At 36.2% G+C, this 23,138-nt stretch overlaps 1 protein-coding gene across 1 annotated transcript in view; it reads right to left on the bottom strand.

The window, feature by feature from the left end:
• Nucleotides 1–23,138, bottom strand: part of VPS8 (VPS8 subunit of CORVET complex) — a 388,458-nt gene that overhangs the window by 322,559 nt on the left and 42,761 nt on the right. Inside the window, exons 8-9 of the mRNA XM_077117773.1 lie at nt 16,886–17,010; nt 2,785–2,871 (exon numbers count right to left, since the gene is read on the bottom strand). Of these exons, the coding sequence (XP_076973888.1) occupies nt 2,785–2,871; nt 16,886–17,010 (212 nt within the window). The remainder of the gene's footprint in view (nt 1–2,784; nt 2,872–16,885; nt 17,011–23,138) is intronic.

The raw sequence follows: 23,138 nt of genomic DNA, 5'->3' as shown, positions 1-23,138 counted from the left end.
TCTGGGGGTGACTCAGACCTAATTTTAAGGAGGCTTAGCCTATCCTTTGCAGGAGTAAGTGTCATAGGGACAAACACCAAGATCGAGGGCTCAGCCTATTGATTTGGTTGTCTCCACTGCTTGCGAGAATATCAGAAATTTTCCAGATAGGGAAGCTGAATATTTCCTCCTTTCTCCCCATTCCCACAAGGGAACTTTGCAAATACTTCTTTATTCACTGCCCAAATCACTCTGGGATTTATTGGGGCATCACACTAAGCTGGACAAACCAACAAGAGCTCCTGCCCTATTCAAGATTCCATATATTTATGGTGTTCAACTAAACTGACTATACAATTTAAATTAGGAAATACACTACCCAAAATATACATCTTGCAACAAATAAACACCTCTTCCTTTAATCTCACCGGAAGATCAAGTTTTAATATGTGGATGATATCAACCTTTACCCAATCTTCTGATATACCTTAGTCCTATCAAGATCAACTTCATTCATATCTCTACTCGAAATCTAATCACTTTTTTTAAACTTTTTAAACTTTTTAAACAGTTCCTGTATGGGGTATTGCTGACATTCATAGCTCCAGAGCTCTGAGTCTCAGGTGTCACATATATACCCAAATCCAAATGCCTACTTTTCATAAAGATATTGGGTATATTTAGGAACTATACTTCTCTAAATGTATTTTCTAATAACTTAAGAGCTAATCTGATCTATTAAAAATTTTTAATTTTTTATGTAACGCTCCCTAAAATGTGCTACCTTCTTCAAATTCTTAGAGTATATTTAATTTATTATTACTTAATCTAGAAAGCTCAAGCAATAATGTCCACAAAGACAGTCCTAAAGTCAATGAGGTACAGTAAATGTGAATATCGTAGGATATAAAATTGAATAACATAACATATTATTACGGTATAACTTACAGTGGCTAGCTTCCCTAACCCCAAACACTGGTGAACCTTCCTAAATGGCACACCTTCATACTCTTAGTCAAGGATGGTGGAGGTACAGGAGGCCACTGTAAAATTAATATTCCACTACCCCACAAACATACATAGTAAAGAAGTAGCACATCTTTGCAATCAATGCCTAGATGAGTAGTTGCCAAAGTAGGGAGCATGTACCCCAGAGATGTAAAGGAAACAGTCATGAGAAAATAATAGAACTGTATTTCTATTAAATTTTCCATTTCTTTTGTATGTAAATAGTACATTTACATAATTTAAAAATAAATATACATAGATCAAGGAACCCAAATCATTATTGTCATGACCTAGGGTTAAAAGCTTGAAGAACAATGAGTAAAAGCATTTAAATAGGGCAGGCAATGGTGGTGCAGTGGCAGAGTTCTCGCCTGCCATGCAGAGACTTGGGCTGGATTCCCGGTACGTGCCCACGCCAAAAAAAAAAGGCATTTAAGTACATGTGGATGTTGTCAATCTGAGAAGCCAGAATACTCAAATTATATGCATCTCATGCTACTTTTCTTCTCCTATGTCACAGTGTCTACACATACCACCTTCATTACAATTCCCAAACAACACAATGGCTACTACTACTGTGTTTTTAACCTCAGCTGCATTCTTCTCTTTTCTCTCTGACTGTCTCTTCTGCTTCATATTGCTTCTCCCAAAGATTTTTTTTTTGTCTGAAAAAAAGGTTAGTCTTTTATAAACAACACCAACTATTCCTTCAACCAAATATTTACTGAAGAGCTACATGGGTAAAGCACAAAAAATAAATGTGATATAGGCCCTGGCTTTAAAAACTTTATAATCTATTAAGAGAGTAAGTATACACCAATAACTATAACTCACTGGAAGTTGGTACAGCCCATATGAAAAAAGGTTAATATAAATTTCCATGATAGTTGGGAAAAGAAGATAACCTCTCTACTTGCCTCAGTTGTTTTCATTGTTATTAAATGCTCCAATGCTGCTTTGTTACAAAAGACTTTTTGTAACTAATCAAGATGTAGACATATACACTCCAGATGCTTGCAGACTTTAAAACGCATATGTCTGAACAAGAGAGCTCTGACCAGCTAAGCAACCAAATGTGCACATGATTAAAATCTAGAAGGTTTTAGACTTTCCTAGTTATAGATCTTTACCTTTTACACTTCTGAATATGAGCTTTACAGTATGCAAGAACCAAAGTTCACACTGTGTTTATAAATGAATCTGTTACCTAAAGTTGTTGTTTTTTTTTCAGGTTTATAAGGAGACAGCCAACACTAGCACCTTAAATGCTTTCCCTTAGAAGCCTGAAAGAAAATAAACCAACAGAGAGATTTCTAAACCTAATACAAACCTTGGTTCTTTTACAACTGGTGCCTTGAACACCAGATACGCATTTGAACACCCAACAAAGAGTGACAGGGCAGACCACTTCAGCAATAAAATCTTGGCATACTAAACAAAAAGTAAAATGACCTTTTACAATCTCCATATGAGTTTTCATCAAGGAGCTGCCTATCTTTGCTGCCAACTTCTGGTCTAGGATCACATCAATTTACCCTTTTTTTCTTCTATATCTATTAGACTTCACTACAATCTGAGGCTGAACATTTCCATACTGGCCCTTCTCTGATTTTAACTTGGCAAAATATCTTGTTGGGCTAAAAGACAGTTCAATTTTAAGGATTCTATTTATAAGGTAATATTCAGCTTCAGGTTAAGTACAATTTTGGGACTTCTGAGTTTCAATATAAAAAATTTATTCAAAATGGTTATAAAGATGTAATAAGAAGAATCATTAGAAAAATAAAAAGATATTACCTTGATATGCAATATTGCTGTTCCTGGAGGATGAGCATCTGTTATTGATCTTAGAAGTTTTCCACTGGCCAAATCCCACATGGTAATCTATTAAGACAACTAAAGCTTTAAAAACAAATTTATTGTTCTTTTTGAGAACTTAAGTATCCTGTCTTCTGGTTGAAAAAATCTATTCCAGGTCTGTAAACATTACGGTCAGAGAGCTATAAACTTAAAACATACCTAAAGATTGCAGATCCATTAAAGCATGGGACTTTTATTCCATCTTCATCTTCCCCTCATCTTGCCCAATCTACTTTTTCCTTTAGATTTTAAATTTTGTACTTATACAAAGAAGTAAAAGATATTTTTCTCTAAAGAATCAATCTATTTGGTACTGATAAAAAATATGGGAAAGACTTACTGTGAAACCAGCTGGTGATGTATGAATCAAAAGATGGGAAAAACCATGACCCATACCCGATTTCAGAAATGGAAAGAAAGAAATACCAAAACAGTTATCAAGGAACATAGTAATAAGAATAGAGAAAGGATAATATAATGGATTTTAAAAACACCCAATATTATCTGTACTACTATAAAAGTGCATTTTATATAACAGTTTAGCTGGTTTAAAAAGATTAGACACATGAATGAGGATATTAAAAATGAAAGATTCTGACATCCTAAACATGATAAAGGGCATATATAAAAATCCCACAAGCTAACATCAAATTCAATGGTGAATGACCAAAAGCTTTCCCCCTAAGATCAGGAATGAGACAAGGATGCCAACTGTCACCATGTTATTCAACACTGTAGTTAAAATTCTAACCAGAGCAAGAAAAGAAACACCAAATAAGAAAGGAAGAAGTCAAAATATCCCTTTTGGGGAGGGAGCCAAGATGGCAGCTTAGGGAGGTGTAGGATTTAGTTTATCCTCCAGAGCAGCTAGTAAATAGTCAGAAACAGTACAGAAAAACTGCTGGGGCCACATCAGTGACCGGACACACAGCGCACACCAGTCTGGACAAGCTGGACCAGCTGTGATCCCACCCAGAACCATGAGTCCCCCAAGCCATGGGGCTGACAACCCTCCCCAACAGGCTGGTTCCCAGAGAGGAAAAAGAAAGACTTTACTAATAGCAAGGGGCTGAGCTCCAGCAAGCTCCAATTTGTGGAATTAACAAATTCTGACTACTAAAAATAGGCCCCCATCTCAGCTGAACCTCGAGCAAAAACTGAGCTTGGTGGTTTACACCCTAGTGCAGAGGGGGCAGGGTTAACAGAAAGAGAGAAAAAAAAAAAAGCGAGGTTTTTTTTGGATCGGGCAGCACAAAATTCTTGAAAGGGTCTGCACCCTGAAGGAAAGGAGGGGTCACACAGGACCTGGAGATACACAGAGCAACATACCAATTTAAGTTGTTGATTGGCAAACCCAAGGAATGGGGGTCCTACTCTGAAAAGGATTTTTCTTTTCTTTTCTATTTTGTGGTTGTGTTTCAACAGCTTGATTGCTCTTTGCATAAAACTGCAAAGCTTCTCAGGCTCCAGCTAACTGCCCCAGAAAGGTGGAATTAAGCTTGTCTGAGAGGTTGTCTGGACACTGTGCCTTCCCCATGAAAGGTGTGGGGCCCAGCTCAGGTGGATTCCCTCACTCAAGGAATTCAGACCCCAAGGTCTGGAGAACTGAAGCTACTAAAGCCAGCCTACAACCTCTCCTCTTTCTCAACCATGGCCCAGCAGGGAGAGTCTGCTGAAGTTAAAGGTATCACATCACATTATGTTGGTAGGACCCACAGGCAGACAAGCACCACATTCCAGGCAGGATAGGGAAAACACAAAGTCCAGAGGCTTCTTCAACCTGCCAGGTCTCACCCTCAGGGAAAAATGACTCAGGCGACTCTTTTCTCCTGAGAGGAGGCCAGTTTGGTCTGGCAAAATCTGGCTGGGGTCTATAATACCTAAGTAGACCCTCCTAAGGGGTGGAAAAAAAAAAAAGGCACCATACAGACAGGGCAAGAAACAAGAAAAGTAGAACTGAAAAATTCTCATCTGTTAAGCAAAACCTAAGCTAGAGGTCTAGAATAAATTGAACTGACTGTCAAAGAACAGACAGACAACAGTCACCAGCAAGAAAATTCTAGGTTAAAAAAAAAGTGAAAACAATCTCCAGAATAAACTAATTAAGGTAATTAAATGCCTAGACGCCAGCAAAAAAAAAAATCATACTAGGAAAATTGAAGATATGGCCCATACCAACAATTCAAGTGAGATATAGGAGTTGAAACAATTCAAAATGTTCGAACAGACATGGACAACCTCATCAAAAATCAAATCAATTAATTGAGGGAGGATATAAGAAGGCAAGGAATGAACAAAAAGAAGAAACCGAAAGTCTGAAAAAAACAAATTGTAGAACTTATGGGAATGAAACACATGGAAGAAGACATGAAAAAAAAACAATGTTAGATTTCAGGAGGCAGAGGATAGGATTACAGAACTGGAGGACAGGGCATCTGAAATCTGACAAGCGAAAGAAAATATAGGGAAAAGAATGGAAAAATATGAGCAGGGACTCAGGGAATTGAAATGCATGAATATACATGCTGTGGGTGTCTCAGAAGGAGAAGAGAAGGGAGAAGGAGGAGAAAAACTAATGGAGGAAATTATCACTGAAAATTTCCCAATCTTATGAAAGACTTAAAATCATACATCCAGGAAGTACAGCACACCCCAAACAGAATAGATCCAAATAAACGTTCTCCAAGACATTTACTAATCAGAGTGTCAGATGTCAAAGAGAAAGAGAGAATCTTCAAAGCAGCAAGAGAAAAGCAATATATCACACACAAGGGAAGCCCAATAAGACTATGTGTAGATATCTCAGCAAAAACCATGGAGGTGAGAAGACAGTGGTATCATACATTTAGGATACTAAAAGAGAAAAACTGCCAACCAAGAATTCTATATCCAGCAAAATTGTCCTTTAAAAATGAGGGGGAAATTCGGACATTTTCAGAAAAAAAATCACTGAGAGAATTTGTGACCAAGAGACTGGCTCAGCAAGAAATACTAAATGGGAGCACTAGCGGTAGATAGGAAAAGACAGGAGAGAGAGATGTGGAGAAGAGTATAGAAATTAAGACTGTCAGTAAGCATAATAAGAAGAAAAATTAGATATGACACATAAAATCCAAAAGACAAAATGGTAGAAGAAAGTACTGCCCTTACAGTAATAACACTAAATGTTAATGATTAAACTCCCCAATGAAAACAGACCAGCAGAATGGATTAAAAAACAGAACCTATCTATATGCTATCTACAGGAGACACATTTTAGACCCAAGGATAAACACAGGTTGAAATGAAAGGTTGAGAAAAAAGGTATTTCATACAAACAACAATCAGAAAAGAGCAGAAGTAGTTATACTAATATCCAACAAATTAAACTTCAAATGTAAAACAATTAAAAGAGACAAGCAAGGACACCATGAATTAATAAAAGGAACAATTCAACAAGAAGACATAACAATCATAAATATTTATGCACTGAGCCAGAGTGCTCAAAATACATGAGGCAAACACTGAAAAGAGAAATACACACATCTACCACAATAATTGGAAACTTCAATTCCCCGCTCTTATCAATGGACAGAACGTCTAGACAGACGATCAATAAAGAAACAGAAAACTTGAATAATGCAATAAATGAACTAGACTTAGCAGACATTTATAGAACATTACACCCCACAACAGCAGGATACACCTTTCTCTCAAGTGCTCTTGGATCATTCTCAAGGATAGATTACATGCTGGGCCACAAAGTACGTCTCAATAAATTTAAAAAGATTGAAATCATACAAAACACTTTCTTGGATCATAAAGGAATGGAGTTGGAAATCAATAATAGGCAGAGGTCCAGAAAATTCACAAATATATGGAGGCTCAACAACATACTCTTAAACAACCAGTGGGTCAAGGAGGAAGTTACAAGAGAAATCAGTAACTATCTCAAGGAAAATGAAAATACAACATATCAAAATTTATGGGATGCAGCAAAGGCAGTACTAAGAGGAAATTTATTTCCCTAAATGCCTTATAAAAAAGAAGAGCAAAAATTGAGGAATTAACTGTTCACTTGGAAGAACTAGAGAAAGAACAGTAAAATAACCCCAAAGCAAGCAAAAGGAAAGAAATAACAAAGATTAGAGCAGAAATAAATGAAACTGAGAACATGAAAACAATCAAGAAAATCAACAATACCAGAAGTTGGTTCTACGGGAAAATCAATAAGATAGGTGGACCCTTAGTGAGGTTGACAAAAAGTAGAAGAGAAAGGATGCAAAGAAATAAAATCAGAAGTGGAAAAGGAGACATAACCACTGTGATAGTTAGATTCAGTTGTCAACTTGGCCAGGTGAGCATTCCTAGTCTTGTTGCTGCAGACATAAGCCAATGGTACGTGAACCTCATCTGTTGCTAATAACATCTGCAGTCGGCTAGGAGGTGTGTCTGCTGCAATGAGTGATGTTTGACTTAATTGGCTGGTGCTTAAATGAGAGAACGCAATGTAGCACAGCCTAAGCAGCTCAGCATTCCTCATCTCAGCACTTGCAGCTCAGCCCAGGCCTTTGGAGATGCAGAAAGAAGTCACCCCGGGGAAAGTTTTTGGAACCCAGAGGCCTGGAGAGAAGACCAGCAGAGACCATCCTGTGCCTTCCACGTAAGAAAGAACCTCAGTGGAAAGTTAGCTGCCTTTCCTCTGAAGAATTAACAAAATAAATCCCCTTTTATTAAAAGCCAATCTGTCTCTGGTGTGTTGCATTCCGGCAGCTAGCGAACTAGAACAGATTTGGTACCAGAGAGTGGGGTGCTGCTGCAGTTTGCAAATACCAGATATGTTGAACAGTTTTTGGATAGCTAAAGGGAAGATTCTGGAGGAACCGTGAAGAGAATGATGGAGAAGTGTTGGAGGGCTTGAAGAGACTGTTGGTGTAAATGGAACCACTGCCAATCTTGGCAAAGGAGGACACAAAAGGGAAAAATTGGAGTTTGCCGAGTAAGAACCATGGAAGCTTGGGTCTGAAGCCAAGAAACCTCGACCAGGAGAGTGGACCCACCCATATGTATGGAGAGGGTGAGGATGAGTCTCCCCTCTCATTGCAGTGGAAGAGTTGTGTAGCCTCAGACCTTGGAAAAGGTGTAGCACGCTCCTTGGGGGACTAGGAGAGCCTGGCTGCCACCACATGGAGGGGTTGAGCGTGTGCCCCAGAAATGGCAGAGAGCCCAGGGGTGGCCCTGATGCCTGGAGAGAGTGGAGCCGAGAGGTGGTCTCCTCAATATTCCCTGAGGTTGATTTGGAAAGAGGCGGACCACTGTACGGGCCCTTAGAAGGGGTGGGACTGCCACTTTCTAAAGCCGAAGGATGAATGACTTTCAGACTTTGAAATCCCACGGCGCTTGCCTTGCAGGTTTTACATCTGTGTTTCTTCCAAGTTCTCCCTATGGAAATGAAAACCTATATCCTGTGAATATCTTCCTTTGCATCTTGGCACTAGACAACTTGTTTTGAGATTCACAGGTCCACAGCAAGAAAAGAATTCTTTGCACCTGTTTAAGGTGATGCTTATAGTTTCCAAGTTGACAAGGGGTGGACATGTGATAGTTAGATTCAGTTGTCAACTTGGCCAGGTGAGCATACCTAGTCTTGTTGCTGCGGACATAAGCCAATGGTACGTGAACCTCATCTGTTGCTAATAACATCTGCAGTCGGCTAGGAGGTGTGTCTGCTGCAATGAGTGATGTTTGACTTACTTGGCTGGTGCTTAAATGAGAGAACGCAATGTAGCACAGCCTAAGCAGCTCGGCATTCCTCATCTCAGCACTTGCAGCTCAGCCCAGGCCTTTGGAGATGCAGAAAGAAGTCACCCCGGGGAAAGTTGTTGGAACCCAGAGGCCTGGAGAGAAGACCAGCAGAGACCATCCTGTGCCTTCCACGTAAGAAAGAACCCCAGTGGAAAGTTAGCTGCCTTTCCTCTGAAGAATTAACAAAATAAATCCCCTTTTATTAAAAGCCAATCTGTCTCTGGTGTGTTGCATTCTGGCAGCTAGCAAACTAGAACAACCACTGACCCCATAGAAATAAAGGAGGTAATGAGAGGATACTATGAACAACTTTATGCTAATAAATTAGACAATGTAGATGAAATGGACAACTTTCCAGAAAGGTATGAACAACCAACATTGACTTGAGAAGAAACAGAGAACAAACCAATCACAAGTAAAGAAATTGAATTAATCATTAAGAAGCTCCCAAGAAAGAACAGTCCAGGACCAGATAGCTTCGCATGTGAATTCTACCAAACATTCCAGAAAGAATTAGTACCAATCTTGCTGAAATTCTTCAAAAAAATTGAAGAGTAGGGACGGCTACTAACTCATTCTATGAAGCCAACATCACCCTCATACCAAAGCCAGACAAAGACACTACAGGAAAAGGGAATTACAGACCAATCTCTCTAATGAATATAGATGCAAAAATCCTCAACAAAATTCTTGCAAATCGAATCCAGTAGCACATCAAAAGAATTATACACCATGACCAAGTAGGATTCATCCCATGTATGCAAAGATGGTTCAACATAAGAAAATCAATTAATGTAATACACCATATCAATAAATCAAAGCAGAAAAACCACATGATCATCTCAATTGATGTAGAAAAGGCACTGGCAAAATTCAACATCCTTTCTTGTAGAAAACACTTCAAAGAATAGGAAGAGAAGGGAATGTCCTCAACATGGTAAAGGGAATATATGAAAAACCCACAGCCAACATCATCTTCAATAGGGAAAAACTGAAAACTTTACCAAGATCAGGAACAAGACAAGGATGTCCACTATCACCATTGTTATTCAACATTTTGTTGGACGTTGTCTAGTCAGAGCAATTAGACAAAAAAAAAAAAGAAGAAGAAAAAGAAAAGAAATACAAGGCATCAAAATTGGAAAGGAAGAAGTAAAACTCTGTTTGCAGATTATATGGTTCTATATGTCAAAAAACCCCAAAAAATCCACAGGAAAACTACAAGAGCTAATAAATGAGTACAGCAAAGTGGTAGGCTATAAGATCAACACTCAAAAATCTGTAGTGTTTCTATACACTAGTAATGAATAATCTGAGGGGAAATCAAGAAACGAATTCCATTTACAATTGCAACCAAAAGAATAAAATATTTAGGAATAAATTTAACTAAGGATGCAAAAGACCTATACAAAGAAAACTAAAAGAAATTGCTAAAAGAAATCAAAGCAGACCTAAATAAATGGAAGAATATACCACGTTCATGGATTGGAAGACTAAATATAGTTAAGATGTCAATTCTACCTAAATTGATTTACAGATTCAATGCAATACTAATCAAAATCCCAGCAACTTACTTCTCAGAAATAGAAAAACCAATAACCAAATTTATCTGGAAGGGCTGGGTGCCCCAAATAGCTAAAAACATCCTGAGAAAGAAAAACGAAGTCAGAGGTCTCACACTACCTGACTTTAAGGTGTATTATGAAGCTACAGTGGTCAAAACAGCATGTTATCGGCATAAAGATAGATATACTGACCAATGGAATCGAATACAGTGTTCAGATATACACCCTCTCATCTATGGACAATAGATCTTTGACAAGGCAGTCAAGCCAACTCACCTGGGACAGAACAGTCTCTTCAATAAATGGTGCCTAGAGAACTGGATATCCATATGCAAAAGATGAAAGAGGATCCATATCTCACACCCTATAGAAAAATTAACTCAAAATGGATCAAAAGCCTAAACATTAGATCTAAGACCATAAAACTGTTAGAAGAAAATGTAGGGAAATATCTTATAAAGCTTGTAATAGGAGGCAGTCTCCTAAATCTTATATCCAAAGCACGAGCACTGAAGAAAGAAATAGACAAATGGGAACTCCTCAAAATTAAACACTTTTGTGCATCAAAGAACTTTGTCAAGAAAGTAAAAAGACAGCCTACACAATGGGAGACAATATCTGGAAACAATATATCAGATAAGGGTCTAGAACTCAAAATATATAAAGAGATTGTTCAACTCAACAACAAGAAGATAAACAACCCAATTACAAAATGGGTAAAAGTCATGAACAGACACTTCTCAGAAGAGGAAATATAAATGGCCAAAAGGCACATGAAAAGATGATCAACTTCACTGGCTATTAGGGAAATCCAAATCAAAACTACAATGAGATATCATCTCACACCCACCAGAATGGCCATTATCAATAAAACAGAAAATGACAAGTGCTGGAGAGGATGTGGAAAAAGAAGCACATTTATCCATTGTTGGTGGGAATGTCAAATGGTATAACCACTGCAGAAGGCAGTTTGGCAGTTCCTCAGGAAGCTAAGTATAGAATTGCTATATGATCCAGCAATACCATTGCTAGGTATCTGCTCAGAGGACATGAGGGCAAGAACACAAAAGGACATTTGCACACCAATGTTTATAGCAGCATTATTTACAATTGTCAGGAGATGGAAACAGCCAAAATGTCCATCAGCAGATAAGTGGCTAAACAAGCTATGGTATATACATACAGTGGGGAATATTATGCAGCTATAAGACAGAATAAAGTTATGAAGTATGTAACAACATGGATGGACCTTGCAGACATTATGCTCAGTGAGATTAGCCAGAAACAAAAAGACAAATACTGTATGGTCTCACTGATATGTACTAACATTAATGAATGAACTTGGAGAATTTCAGTTAAGAACAGAGACGATTAGGAGATAGAAATAGGGTAGATATTGGGTAGATATTAGCTGAAAGGACACAGGGTTGTGCAACAGGACTGATTGCAAAAAATTCAGAAATGGACAGCACAATTCTACCTAACTATAATACAAAAATGTTAGTACTCTGAATGAAGTTGAATGTGAGAATGATAGAGGGAGGAGGGTTCGGGGCACAAATGAAATCAGAAGGAAAGATATATGCTAAAAACTGAGATGGTATAATCTAGGAATGCCTAGAGCATACAATGATAGCGACTAAATGTACAAATTAAAAAATGTTTTTGCATGAGGAAGAACAAAGGAATGTCAATATTGCAGGGTGTTGAAAACAGATGGTAATTCATATTTTAAAGGTTTAACTTATGTGTGAGTCCAAAGCAAAAAATGTTTATTTGGTACACAATTTTTATCTTGACTAGTGCATCTCCTAACATAACTGAACATAGTAAGTACATGGAACCTTGAGTAGGGCATGAGATTTTGTAGGTTTGTCCAGAGTGATGCCCTGATAAATCCCAGAGTGATGTGAACAGTGAATAAAGAAGTATTTGCAAAGTCCCCTTGGGGGAAAGGGGAGAAAGAGGGAAAATTCAACTTCCCCATTTGAAAAAGGCGTGATATTCTTGCAAACAGTGAGGATAACAAAATCAACAGGCCAAGCCCTCAATCTTCGGGTTTGTTCACCTGAAACATAATCCCGCAAAGGATGGGCTAAGCCTACTTAAAATTAGGCCTAAGAGTCGCAACCTCTTTTGTTGCTCAGATGTGGTCTATCTCTCAGCCAAAACGGCAAGCATACTCATTGCCCTCCCCCTCTCTACGTGGGACAGGACTCTCAGGTGTGTAAACCTCCCTGGCAATGTGGGACAGAAATCCTAGAATGAGCTGGGACTCAGCATCAAAGGATTGAGAAAATCTTCTCGACTGAAAGGGGTAGAGAGAAATGAGATAAAATAAAGTGTCATGGCTGAGAGATTTCAAATAGAGTCAAGAGGTTTTCCTGGAGGTTCTTCTTACATGTTATACAACCCCTTTTTAGTTTAAGGTATATTAGAGAGACTAGAGGGAAATACCTAAAATTGTAGAGCTGTGTTCCAGTAGCCATGTTTCTTTAAGATGACTGTATAATGATATAGCTTTTGCAAAGTGACTGGGTGATTGTGAAAATCTTGTTCTTGATCTATGGTATGGACAGATGATTAAAAAATATGGATTTAAATAAATAAATAATAGTGGGAACAGGGCGGGCCGCGGTGGCTCAGCGGGCAAAGTGCTTGCCTGCTATGCCGGAGGACCTCGGTTCGATTCCCGGCCCCAGCCCATGTAACAAAAAAACGGAGAAACAGAATACAATAAAACAAGAAAATGTTTAAAGATGTTTCCCTTTCTTCCTTCCTTCCTTCCTTCTATCCTTCCTTCCTTCTCTCTGTCTTTCCTTTAAAAAAAAAAAAAAAAAAAAAAAAAATAGTGGGAACAAATGTTAAAATAAATTGGGTAATGGGAAATACTGGTGGTCAACGAGAGGAAGGAGTAAGGGGTATGCTATGTTATGAGTTTTTTCTTTTTATTTCTTTTTCTGGAGTGATGTAAATGTTTCAAGAAATTATCACAGTGATGAATATACAACTATGTGATGATATTGTGGGCCACTGATTGCACACAAAGTATGAATGTTTATACATTAAGAATGTTTGTGTTGTATGTTGATTGGTTTTATTAATAAAAATAAATAAATAAATAAAATCCCTATTTGTAGATGATGTGCTGCTATATACTAAAAATCCTGAAAAGTCCAGAACAAAGCTACTAGAGCTAATGAACAAATTTGGCAAAGTGGTGGGATACAAGATGGACAAGAGAAAATCAGTGGTGTTTCTATATGCTTCTACTGAACAATCTGAAGAGGAAATCTAGAAAAAATTTACATTTAAATTAGCAAGTAAAATAATCAAATATCTACAAATAAATTTAACCAAGGATGCAAAGGATTTGTACACAAAAAACTACAAATCACTGCTAAGAGAAATCCAAGAACACCTTTGTAAATGGAAGGACATTCCATGCTCATGGATTAGAAGACTAAGTATTGTTAAGATGTCAATTCTACCAAAAGCAATTTACATATTAACACAATCTCAATAAAAATTCCATAAGTCTTATTTGCAAAAATGGAAAAGCCAATCATCAAATTTATTTGGAAAGGTAAAATAGCCAAAAACATCTCAAAAAACAACAGAGTTGGAAAACTCAAACTTCCAGACCTTAAAACTTATTTCAAAGGTACAGTAATCAAAATAGAGTGGAACTGGCACAAGGAAAGACATATAGACCAATGGAATGTAACTGAGATTTCAGAAATAGACCCTCACATCCATGGGAAATGATTTTTGACAAGGGTACCATGTCCACTCAATGAAAAAAGAATAGTCTCTTCAACAAATGGTGCTGCGAACACCATATGCATATATATATATATACACATATATACACACAAAAGAATGAATGTTGTCCCCTACCTCAAGCCATATACAAATATTAACTCCAAATTGATCAAAAACCTAAATATAAGAATTAAAACCATAAAACTCCTAGAAGAAAACATAGGAAAGCATCTTCAGGATCTTTTGTTAGGCAATGGTATGTTAGACTTTACAACTAAGACACAAGCAACAAAAGAGCAAAATAGATAGACAAATGCGACTTCAAATTTTAAACTTTTGTGCATCAAAGGACTTAATCATCGTACAGTTTGAAACTTTCTGTACCCCAGAAAAGCCACATTTTTTAATCCCGAGTAAATATTGTTGGGAGAGATCTTTTTTATTAAGTTGTTTCCATGGAGATGTGACCTACCCAACTGTGGGTGGGACCTTCTGATTAGGTGGTGTTCTAGTTTGCTAGCTGCCGGAATGCAATATACCAAAAATGGAACGGCTTTTTAAAAGGGGAATTTAATGAGTTGCTAGTTTACAGTTCTAAGGCTGAGAAAATGTCCCAATCAAAACAAGTCTATAGACATTTAAGGCATCTGGGGAAAGATACCTTGGTTCAAGAAGGCCAATGAAGTTCAGGGTTTCTCCCTCATCTGGAAAGGCACATGGCGAAAACAGTCAAGTTTCTCTCTTGGCTGGAAGGGCACATGGCAAGCAAGGCATCATCTGCTACTTTCTCTCCCAGCTTCCTGTTTCATGAAGCTCCCCGGGAGGCATTTTCCTTCTTCATCTCCAAAGGTTGCTGGCTTGTGGACTCTGCTTCGTAGTGCCGCAGCGTACTCTGCTCTCTCTGAATCTCTCATTCTTCAAAACGCTTCCTCTTTTATAGGACTCCAATAAACCAATCAAGACCCAGCCAAATGGGTGGAGACATGTCATCACCTAATCCAGTTTATCCACTCTTGACTAAATAACATCATCCAGGGAGATGATCTGATTACAGTTTCAAACATAGAGTATTGAATAGGGACTACCCTATCTTTCTGAAATGGGATTTTGATCAAAACATGGCTTTTCTAGGGGTCATACTTCCTTTCAAACCAGCACAGGTGGTTTCCAGGGAGATGTGTTTCTACCATTACAGTTTAGTTGCTTACTGGAGTCATTTAAGGGGGAACCATTTTGGAAAAAGTTTTAGGGCTGACACAGACAGAGACGTTTGGAGATGCAGAAAGAAAGTGCCTCTGGGGAAACTGTTCAAACAAGAAGCCGGGAGAGAAAGCTGGCAAATGCTGCCATATGCCTTCCTAGCTGAAAGAGAAACCACAAATGTTATTGATCTTTTCTTGAGTCAAGGAATCTCTCTCTGGATGCCTTAGTTTGGATATTTTTATGGCTTACAATTATACTTCTAACTTAATAAATTCCCTTTTTAAAAGCCAACCCATTTTTGGAAATATTACATTTCCAGCAGTGTTAACAAACTAAAACAATCATAAAAGTAAAAAGACAACCTACAGAATGGGAGAAAACATTTGGAAACAAAAAAGGTTCAATATCTAGAACATACAGAGAAATACAACAATTCAACAATAAAAAGAAAAACACAACCCAATTTAAAAATGGAAAAAAAACTTGAACAGATATTTTTCCAAAGAGGATATACAAATGGTCAATAAGCACATGAAAAGATGCTCAACATTATTAGCCATTACGGAAATGCAAATCAAAACTACAATGAGACAGCATTTCACATCCATCAGATGGCTACTGTTAAAACAGTGTTGGAGAGGCTATGGAGAAATAGGAATACTCGTTCACTGTTTAAGGAAGGTAAAATGTGCATCCATTGTGGAAAACAGTATGGTTACTCCTCAGAAAGTTAAATTCAGAATTACCATATGACCTGATAGCCCTATTTTTAGGTATATACCCAAAAGAACTGAAACCTTGAATTGAACAGATTTTTACCACTTGATGTTCATGACATTATTCACAACTGCCAAAAGATGAAGGCACCCCAAGTGTCCATCAACAGAGGAATACATGAGTAAAATGTGGTACATACAACAACAGAATACTATTCAGCTTTAAAAAGGAATGAAATTCTGATACCTGCACTACACGACTTAACCTTGAAGATATCAGGTTGAAACCAATAAGCTAGACATAAAAGGTCAAATAATTTTATGATCTCACTTAACTGAAGTAACTAGAATACACAAGTTCATAGAGTCAGAAACTAGAATGCAGGTTTCCAGGGGCTCATGTGGGTGCAGGGAATGAAGAATTAGAGTTTAACTGAAAAAGTTTTGGTAGTGGATATAGTGATGACAGCACAACATTGCAGATGTAATTAACACTATTAAATTGTATATATGAAAGTGGAAGTTTTAGGTTGAATACATGTAACCAGAATAAAAATTTTTATAAAAAAACATAGAATTGTACAACACAAAGAATGAACCCTAATGTAAACTATAGATTATGGTTAAGAGAATAATTATAATAATATTGTTTCAACAATCGTAACAAAGGTACCACCTTAATGCAAAAGAATTAATAATAGGGAAGGCTGCAGGGTGTGAGCAAATATATGGGAACTCTGTATTTTCTGCAGTTTTTCTATAAACTTACAACTGCTCTAACAAATATAAATAAATAAATGATATACTCTGGCTCAGTCAATGACACTTGCAATTTTAAACAACACAAAAATCAGACTGAGCAATGCAGGTTAACTCTACAGATGTGGCACTTTATAACATACATTTGGGTCTCTGAGAGACTGATTGATCTAAACATACTGGATTCTTATAAAATTGATTTTATTTTCACATTATCATCTGGGTAAAAGAAAGTTCATGTCTTACCTGTCCCTTAGCAAAGCCACAAAGAAGTCTTGAGCAATCGCTGTTGATGCTGAGGGCAGAGATGGCGCCATACTGACTTCCAACACCAGTGCTGCCCAGACAGAGGCGCAAAGCTTGGTTCTGATCTAAGGAAAGTGGTGTCAAGTCAAGAAAAGGACTGGAAGAAAGGGAGCACATGTATATCACAGAGGCAAGTCTTCAGAGGCTTGGGCAGTGACAACAGTCAAAAGAAGCGGCTGTGACATTACATTCATTTAAAAATATATTCATTGAACATCTACTATATGCTGAGCATTGAGTTAGAACTAAGAAAAAAAAGACAATGAATCATGGCTATACAAGGAAGTGCTGTACAAAACGTGTTCGTGATAAGTCAAAAACAACATAATAAATGATTTGACTTCTTGAATAAACCAACTTTCATCTGTCTTATTCTACAATTGTATTTCTTGCTATTTTAAGATGCAAGTTTACCAGGGAAACCATTTTCTTTTAAAATATTTTTAAAACTTTAAAAATAAAAATTTATCAATTTAAAATCTGGCTGATATTTACATTTATATTATAATGAAGAAAAATTTTACTAAGCAAATTAACAGTTCAAATACATTTACAGAGGAAATATTTAAACTGCTTAAGAAAAGTATTTTCATATCATATGAAAATACGCTAAACACAAAGAATTTTTTATGTTTGTGACCCAAAATTCTTGGGTCAAGAAGACTAACTTCTTTAAGGGCAATGATCTCCCTTAGTCACCTCTGATTTTTGATTTTCCCAGGAAGCACTCAAACATTTATTATATTTTATTATCTAATTATTAAAAGAAATTTAGGTATTTGTTATTTTGTATAGGGTTCATTATTGAACCCGCTTAAAATCAAAATTAAAAATTTACGTGTAATGAAGCATGGCTACAAATTTAATTGTTTAAAGAAAGTCACAACTTGGGGCTTTCTCAACTCTCCTAGCACTCACTATAATTCCTTTATCTATTACACGCCAGTTTTGGGGTATGTCTTAACTCCTCTATCCTTTCTCTGAGGCCTGCGATCATGACTGAATTAACACCTCTCAAATACACAGCTTGGTGCTTTGCACTCAGAGGACATCTCACAATCATACGATTAGCTTCCAAATTTGCAAATCTTTCTATAAGAGTAAATCTGGTTATCAGAAAGAGGTGGTGCTCAGAGTTATGTATCCTAGAAAAACATGTTCTCAACCTTAATCCATTCTTGTGAGTGTGAATCCACTGTAAATAAGGCCTTTTGGTAAGGTTATTTTTAGCTAAGATGTGGCTAACTAAATCAGAATGGGCCATAATTCTATTACTGAAGACCTGATAGAGAAGCTGGAAGTCAATGGAACCCAGAAGAAAAAGGAAAAGGCACCACCATGTGCACTGCCATGTGCCGGAAAAAAGAAGGACCCCAAAATCACCAGATGACAGCCTGAGAATGCCAGTCTTTAAGGAGAAAAGCACTGCCTTGCTGAGAGCTCAATTTTGGACTTCTAGCCTCAAACACGAGTCAACCCATGAATGGTATTTATTAGGTGGGAAACTAATATACCAGGTCTAAGTAAGTCCTTTTACTGGTCCAAAGTGAAGACTTGTGACAGTATCTTTCTACGTCCATAAACTGGCTCAAATAGCAATTCTCCCCAACTTCAATAAGGAGTTCTGAAACATTTAATGGCTATATCATATCTGGCACACAAAAAATACTCAAAGTTTTTTAGAAATCATTTTAGACTTTAGCCTTCCAAGGTAAACATTCAAAAAAGGATTAAAACTAATAAACACACAAGGCCTGATCTAATTAAAAAGTCATTATTTTATTCACATCTAATATTACAGAATTATAGATTTTTTCTCCATTCATCTGGACTAGCTTCCCCAACTTTCCCCTCCTTCCCCTAGTTTATCCAAATTATTAAAACTTCTCTCTATTCTATAATTTTCCTGACTCTAAATTTGAGTTCACATGTTACTTTGCTCCACTGAAATTGCCTGCCTAAAAGTGTGTTTTCCATGGTCCTTATTTTGTCAGGGCTGCCTTAAACGATCAGTGGATTATCCACATACCTTACTTTTAAAAGTGTCAAGATACGATGGTTAGGCAACAATGTTCTATAGACACCACTACTTTGGGTTATATGTAGAGGCAACAAGTGGGTAGAAGATAAGAGGACAAAGATAGAGACTGGTATGAAATTTCATACTAGACTCACAAAAGAAGCCAGTCAAACCTGAGTGGCCTGTTTTACAGACATAGAATAGTGTCTGAATAGTGTACCAATGGATCCTTTATAATCCCTATATATATTTGAGATCCAAACTTTACATAGTTTTGATCCACCAATACCTAAAGATGTGCCCTATTGCCTTCTGATTTAACAAAGTTCATACTTTAAATTAGACTAAGTATTCTTGTAACTCAGAAGCATGTACAGGAGAATTGAGAAATATGATAAAATAGAGCATAAGGATACCATAAAGAAAATGAAGTAAAGAAGAAAAGGGCAATGATGGCAGAAATGTAAGAAGGAAAGGAACATACCTAAATTCTAAACTAAAAACACAAACATGGCTGTGCTTTCTGGCCTGTGGTTCCAATGTACTAATAACTAGCTAAGACAAGGAATAAGTCATTAACCTTGGTCATTCCCAAAATGAGTATTACAATCCACAGTTTTATGGCAATGAAAACACTATCATTTTCTCGATGTTTATAATGTTTGTTATCTTTATACTGACCCTTTATAAGGTAGCATTGTTATAAAACCAGACACCTGTATTTAAATCCTATCCCTACTCCTGAAGAGTTACAGGCACTGTAACTCTTTGCCTGGGTAATCCTCGGAAAGTTATTTAATTTCTCTTAGCCACACTATCCTCATTTATGAAATGCAGAAAACACACCTTACCTCAATGTGCTACTAAGAGGAATAGAGCAGTAAAGTAAGATAATGTACAAAGAAGTCAGTTCAATGCCTATGAAATATTATTAGCTTCTCATCACAAAATCATTTACAGATCATATTCGTACACACAAACAAGCAAAAAAGGAGATGATGGTAAAAAAAAAAAAAAAACGTAAACAGTATATAAAATGTAATCTATTTTAACTCCTCAAAAATATTTTTTAAGGGGTATGACAGTGGCTCAGTGGCAGAATTTTGGCCTGCCATGCCAGAGACCTGGGTTCAATTCCCAGTGCCTGCTCATGCCAAAAAAAAAAAAGGAAAAAAAAGTCTTAATTTTTATTTCTGTATTTATACATTTTGTTATGAGATCATATTAAGAAACATTATTACACAAATTTTAAAATCAATGCAAAAAGGAAGAATTTCTGTGGAAAGAAGACAGCATAGTCTTATTGCAGAGGTTTTCCTGTTAGAGCAAATAAACATTTCATAGTCAACAATCCTGAGAAAAGGTACTTGGCTATAATAAACATAAAACCTCTTCAAATTGCTAAGATTTTACAGTTATATAAAAAGAACAAAAGGACCTGGGCAGAAGCAAGAAAGCTGCAAATCAGAGCTCTTTCATGTTCTACCCTTCCAGCCTGCTCTCATTAATTTAAAAGGAAAAAAAATCTATTCTTCCCCTACTCTCTGAAATCTCCTTTGTCTTCTGTTAGGAAAAAGGTATTAAATCAGTAGTATAACTAGTTCCATTTACAAAGCCATATAAAATCACACTGGTTGACACTGTCAACTTAGTTTAAAAAAAAATTGAATGGGTCCTTATTTAGCATGTAAATCTGTGCAAGAAACAGAAAGGAGATATTATCATTTGTCTTATAAACTTACAGAGTTGACATAGAACTTAAATAAGAAAATGCATATGAAAATTTTGAAAAGTATCAAATTGTACAAATGCAAGGAACTATTATTAATGATAAAAATATAGCTTACAATTAAGAGAAAATGCAGTCCAGATATCACAAAAAGCACATTTGACGCTACAGTTAATTATATTTATTTTATTAGTATATATTTCAAAAAACATTTAGGGCAGATCTCAGCATATTCTGGGCTTAAGAGCAATATGCAAACTAGCCAAGAAAAACCACAAAAAATGTATAAAGTCTGTAATAACCTTAAAATCTAAATTTGAACACACTTCAAGAATTTCTGCTAGTTCTTTTCCTATACACCAAAATTATCCCAATCCTTTATTTCACCCATAATTTGTTTTAACTAGTTCCCAAAGACCATCCAAGAAGGAACTGCCTACATCCTAGAAGGAATTAAATTCAATTGTGTATGCAGAACTTTACTTTTATCTGCCAGTGTTCACCATCTTTTAATACTACTCTTTTCTTACCCATTATTTATATAAAAATATTCTCTAGAACAAAGGGAGAAGAAAAAAGGAAACCTTCTTAGGAAAACTATTTCATCAATAATCATAAAAAGAAGCATTATTAACTGACCTCCATCTAACCAACTCTGAGAATTAAAGTTCTCATTCCCTCTGTAAAACTTATAAACTGAAGATGAAGACAAACTGAATGCCCACGGCTAATTTTCTGGAATGCTGATGCTTACTCAAGTATCTGTGTGTTTATTTCAAAATCTGTTCATGCCATTATACGTGATACTGTACTTACAAAGCTGAAGCAATATAAAAAACTGATGAAATAGATTAGAAAAGAAGAGAGTAGCTGTGTCTATGAAAACTAAATGGATGCTTAAGAAAAAAAAGAGTTACATTAAAAAGCTGTCATGAAATAAAGTATAGACAACAGTAAAAATTGGAGGAGTTTTGTTAAGATCTAGAAAAACTGTGTCCTCATCAACTGCTCCACAAGTGCCTACATTTTTAGCTCATTTTTTAAAAATTAAAGTGTCAAAATTTACATGGCCCATTATTGATGTAGTTTATGTAAAAAAGATGATACAGACCTCCAACTGGCAGATATAAACTCAAAGAAAAGGCCTTGCGCTATATCAAAAGATTAGGAGAAAATGAATATTTACGTATTTTCAGAAAAAATTAAAACTTGAAGATGTGCGTGTAATTATAATTTTTACAACTCCCTGTTTCATCCAACTTTTTAATTAGCTTGTTTTTTCAATAAGCATTTCTTATGACGTCAAGAAAATATTGACTTCATAAGAAAATATTCTCTTTCAACATTAAAAGGTGAAAGGAAAAAGAGCCACTCATGCATACCAAAATTACAATACCTTTTCCTTTTGCATCCATGGTGAAAAGATCAAAAGAGAGAGAAAAGTAGGAAATCAGTTCAAAAGTTCAGAGAAAAGACAGGTAAGATTTCAAGAGTATAAGTGACAGGTTTTATTTAACTGTGAGAATGATACCAAATTTGATTTATTGATTTCTGTATGATTATATTCAGATTTTGACTATGGAAAAATAGAATATGCACAATATTCAAATTATAGCAAAGTAAATCTATGTTTAAGTTGGATTGAAACAAAAAGAACTGCAATAAAATAATCTACTAAAGCATACAAACATTAGTCCAAAAAAAAAAGGAAAACTAAGGGTCTTGGGATAAGGAGGCATCTTTAGAAACCCAGTATGTGGAAAAGAACCAAGATATACAATAAATGCCATAAGAACAGGTGACACACATCAACATTTAAGAAACTTATAGTAACTTATAATGATTACTCTTTTAATAACCCAGGTCTCTATTCAAAGAGAATCTACTAATACTTAAATGAGTAGAGTTCTTCCTGCATATGATCTTCTCCTATGATCAAAAAAAGAAAGACCTAACCACAGAAGGTTTAACCTAGACCTCTAACATAAGCACTTCACAGTATTATTACTCTGCTGTTTGTTCCTAGGCTTTCAAGCATATTTTTAATCCATTTGTTAGAAAACATCACCCAAACATTTGATTTCTACAAACAATAATGAGCAACATTTATTAACTACACTATTAAAAATCCAAAGCACAACCAGAACATGACTGTTCCTCAAAAATGTTCACTCGGGCATACTTTTTTTTTCACATGGGACTGTAATGAAAGATTATTTTATATCTACAAGAAAACTACTGGGGTCTTATATAAATAGGAAGCAGACCCAAGGATATTAAGTAAATAGCACCACCGTTCTTTCTTTCTGTTAATTTTTATTTTATAAGTATTAATTTTAATTCATTTACAGTAAGCTCTACATGGGTTTGATTATTTTCCAGACACATATTCTCATAACCTTGTGGTAAGGAGGGAACATTAAAGGAGTTAGAACTGAATAGAA

Source organism: Tamandua tetradactyla, chromosome 10, assembly GCF_023851605.1.
Source record: "Tamandua tetradactyla isolate mTamTet1 chromosome 10, mTamTet1.pri, whole genome shotgun sequence".
Lineage (NCBI taxonomy): Eukaryota > Metazoa > Chordata > Mammalia > Pilosa > Myrmecophagidae > Tamandua > Tamandua tetradactyla.
The sequence above is the reverse complement of the archived record's forward strand: the minus strand, read 5'-3'. Positions and strand labels throughout refer to the sequence as shown.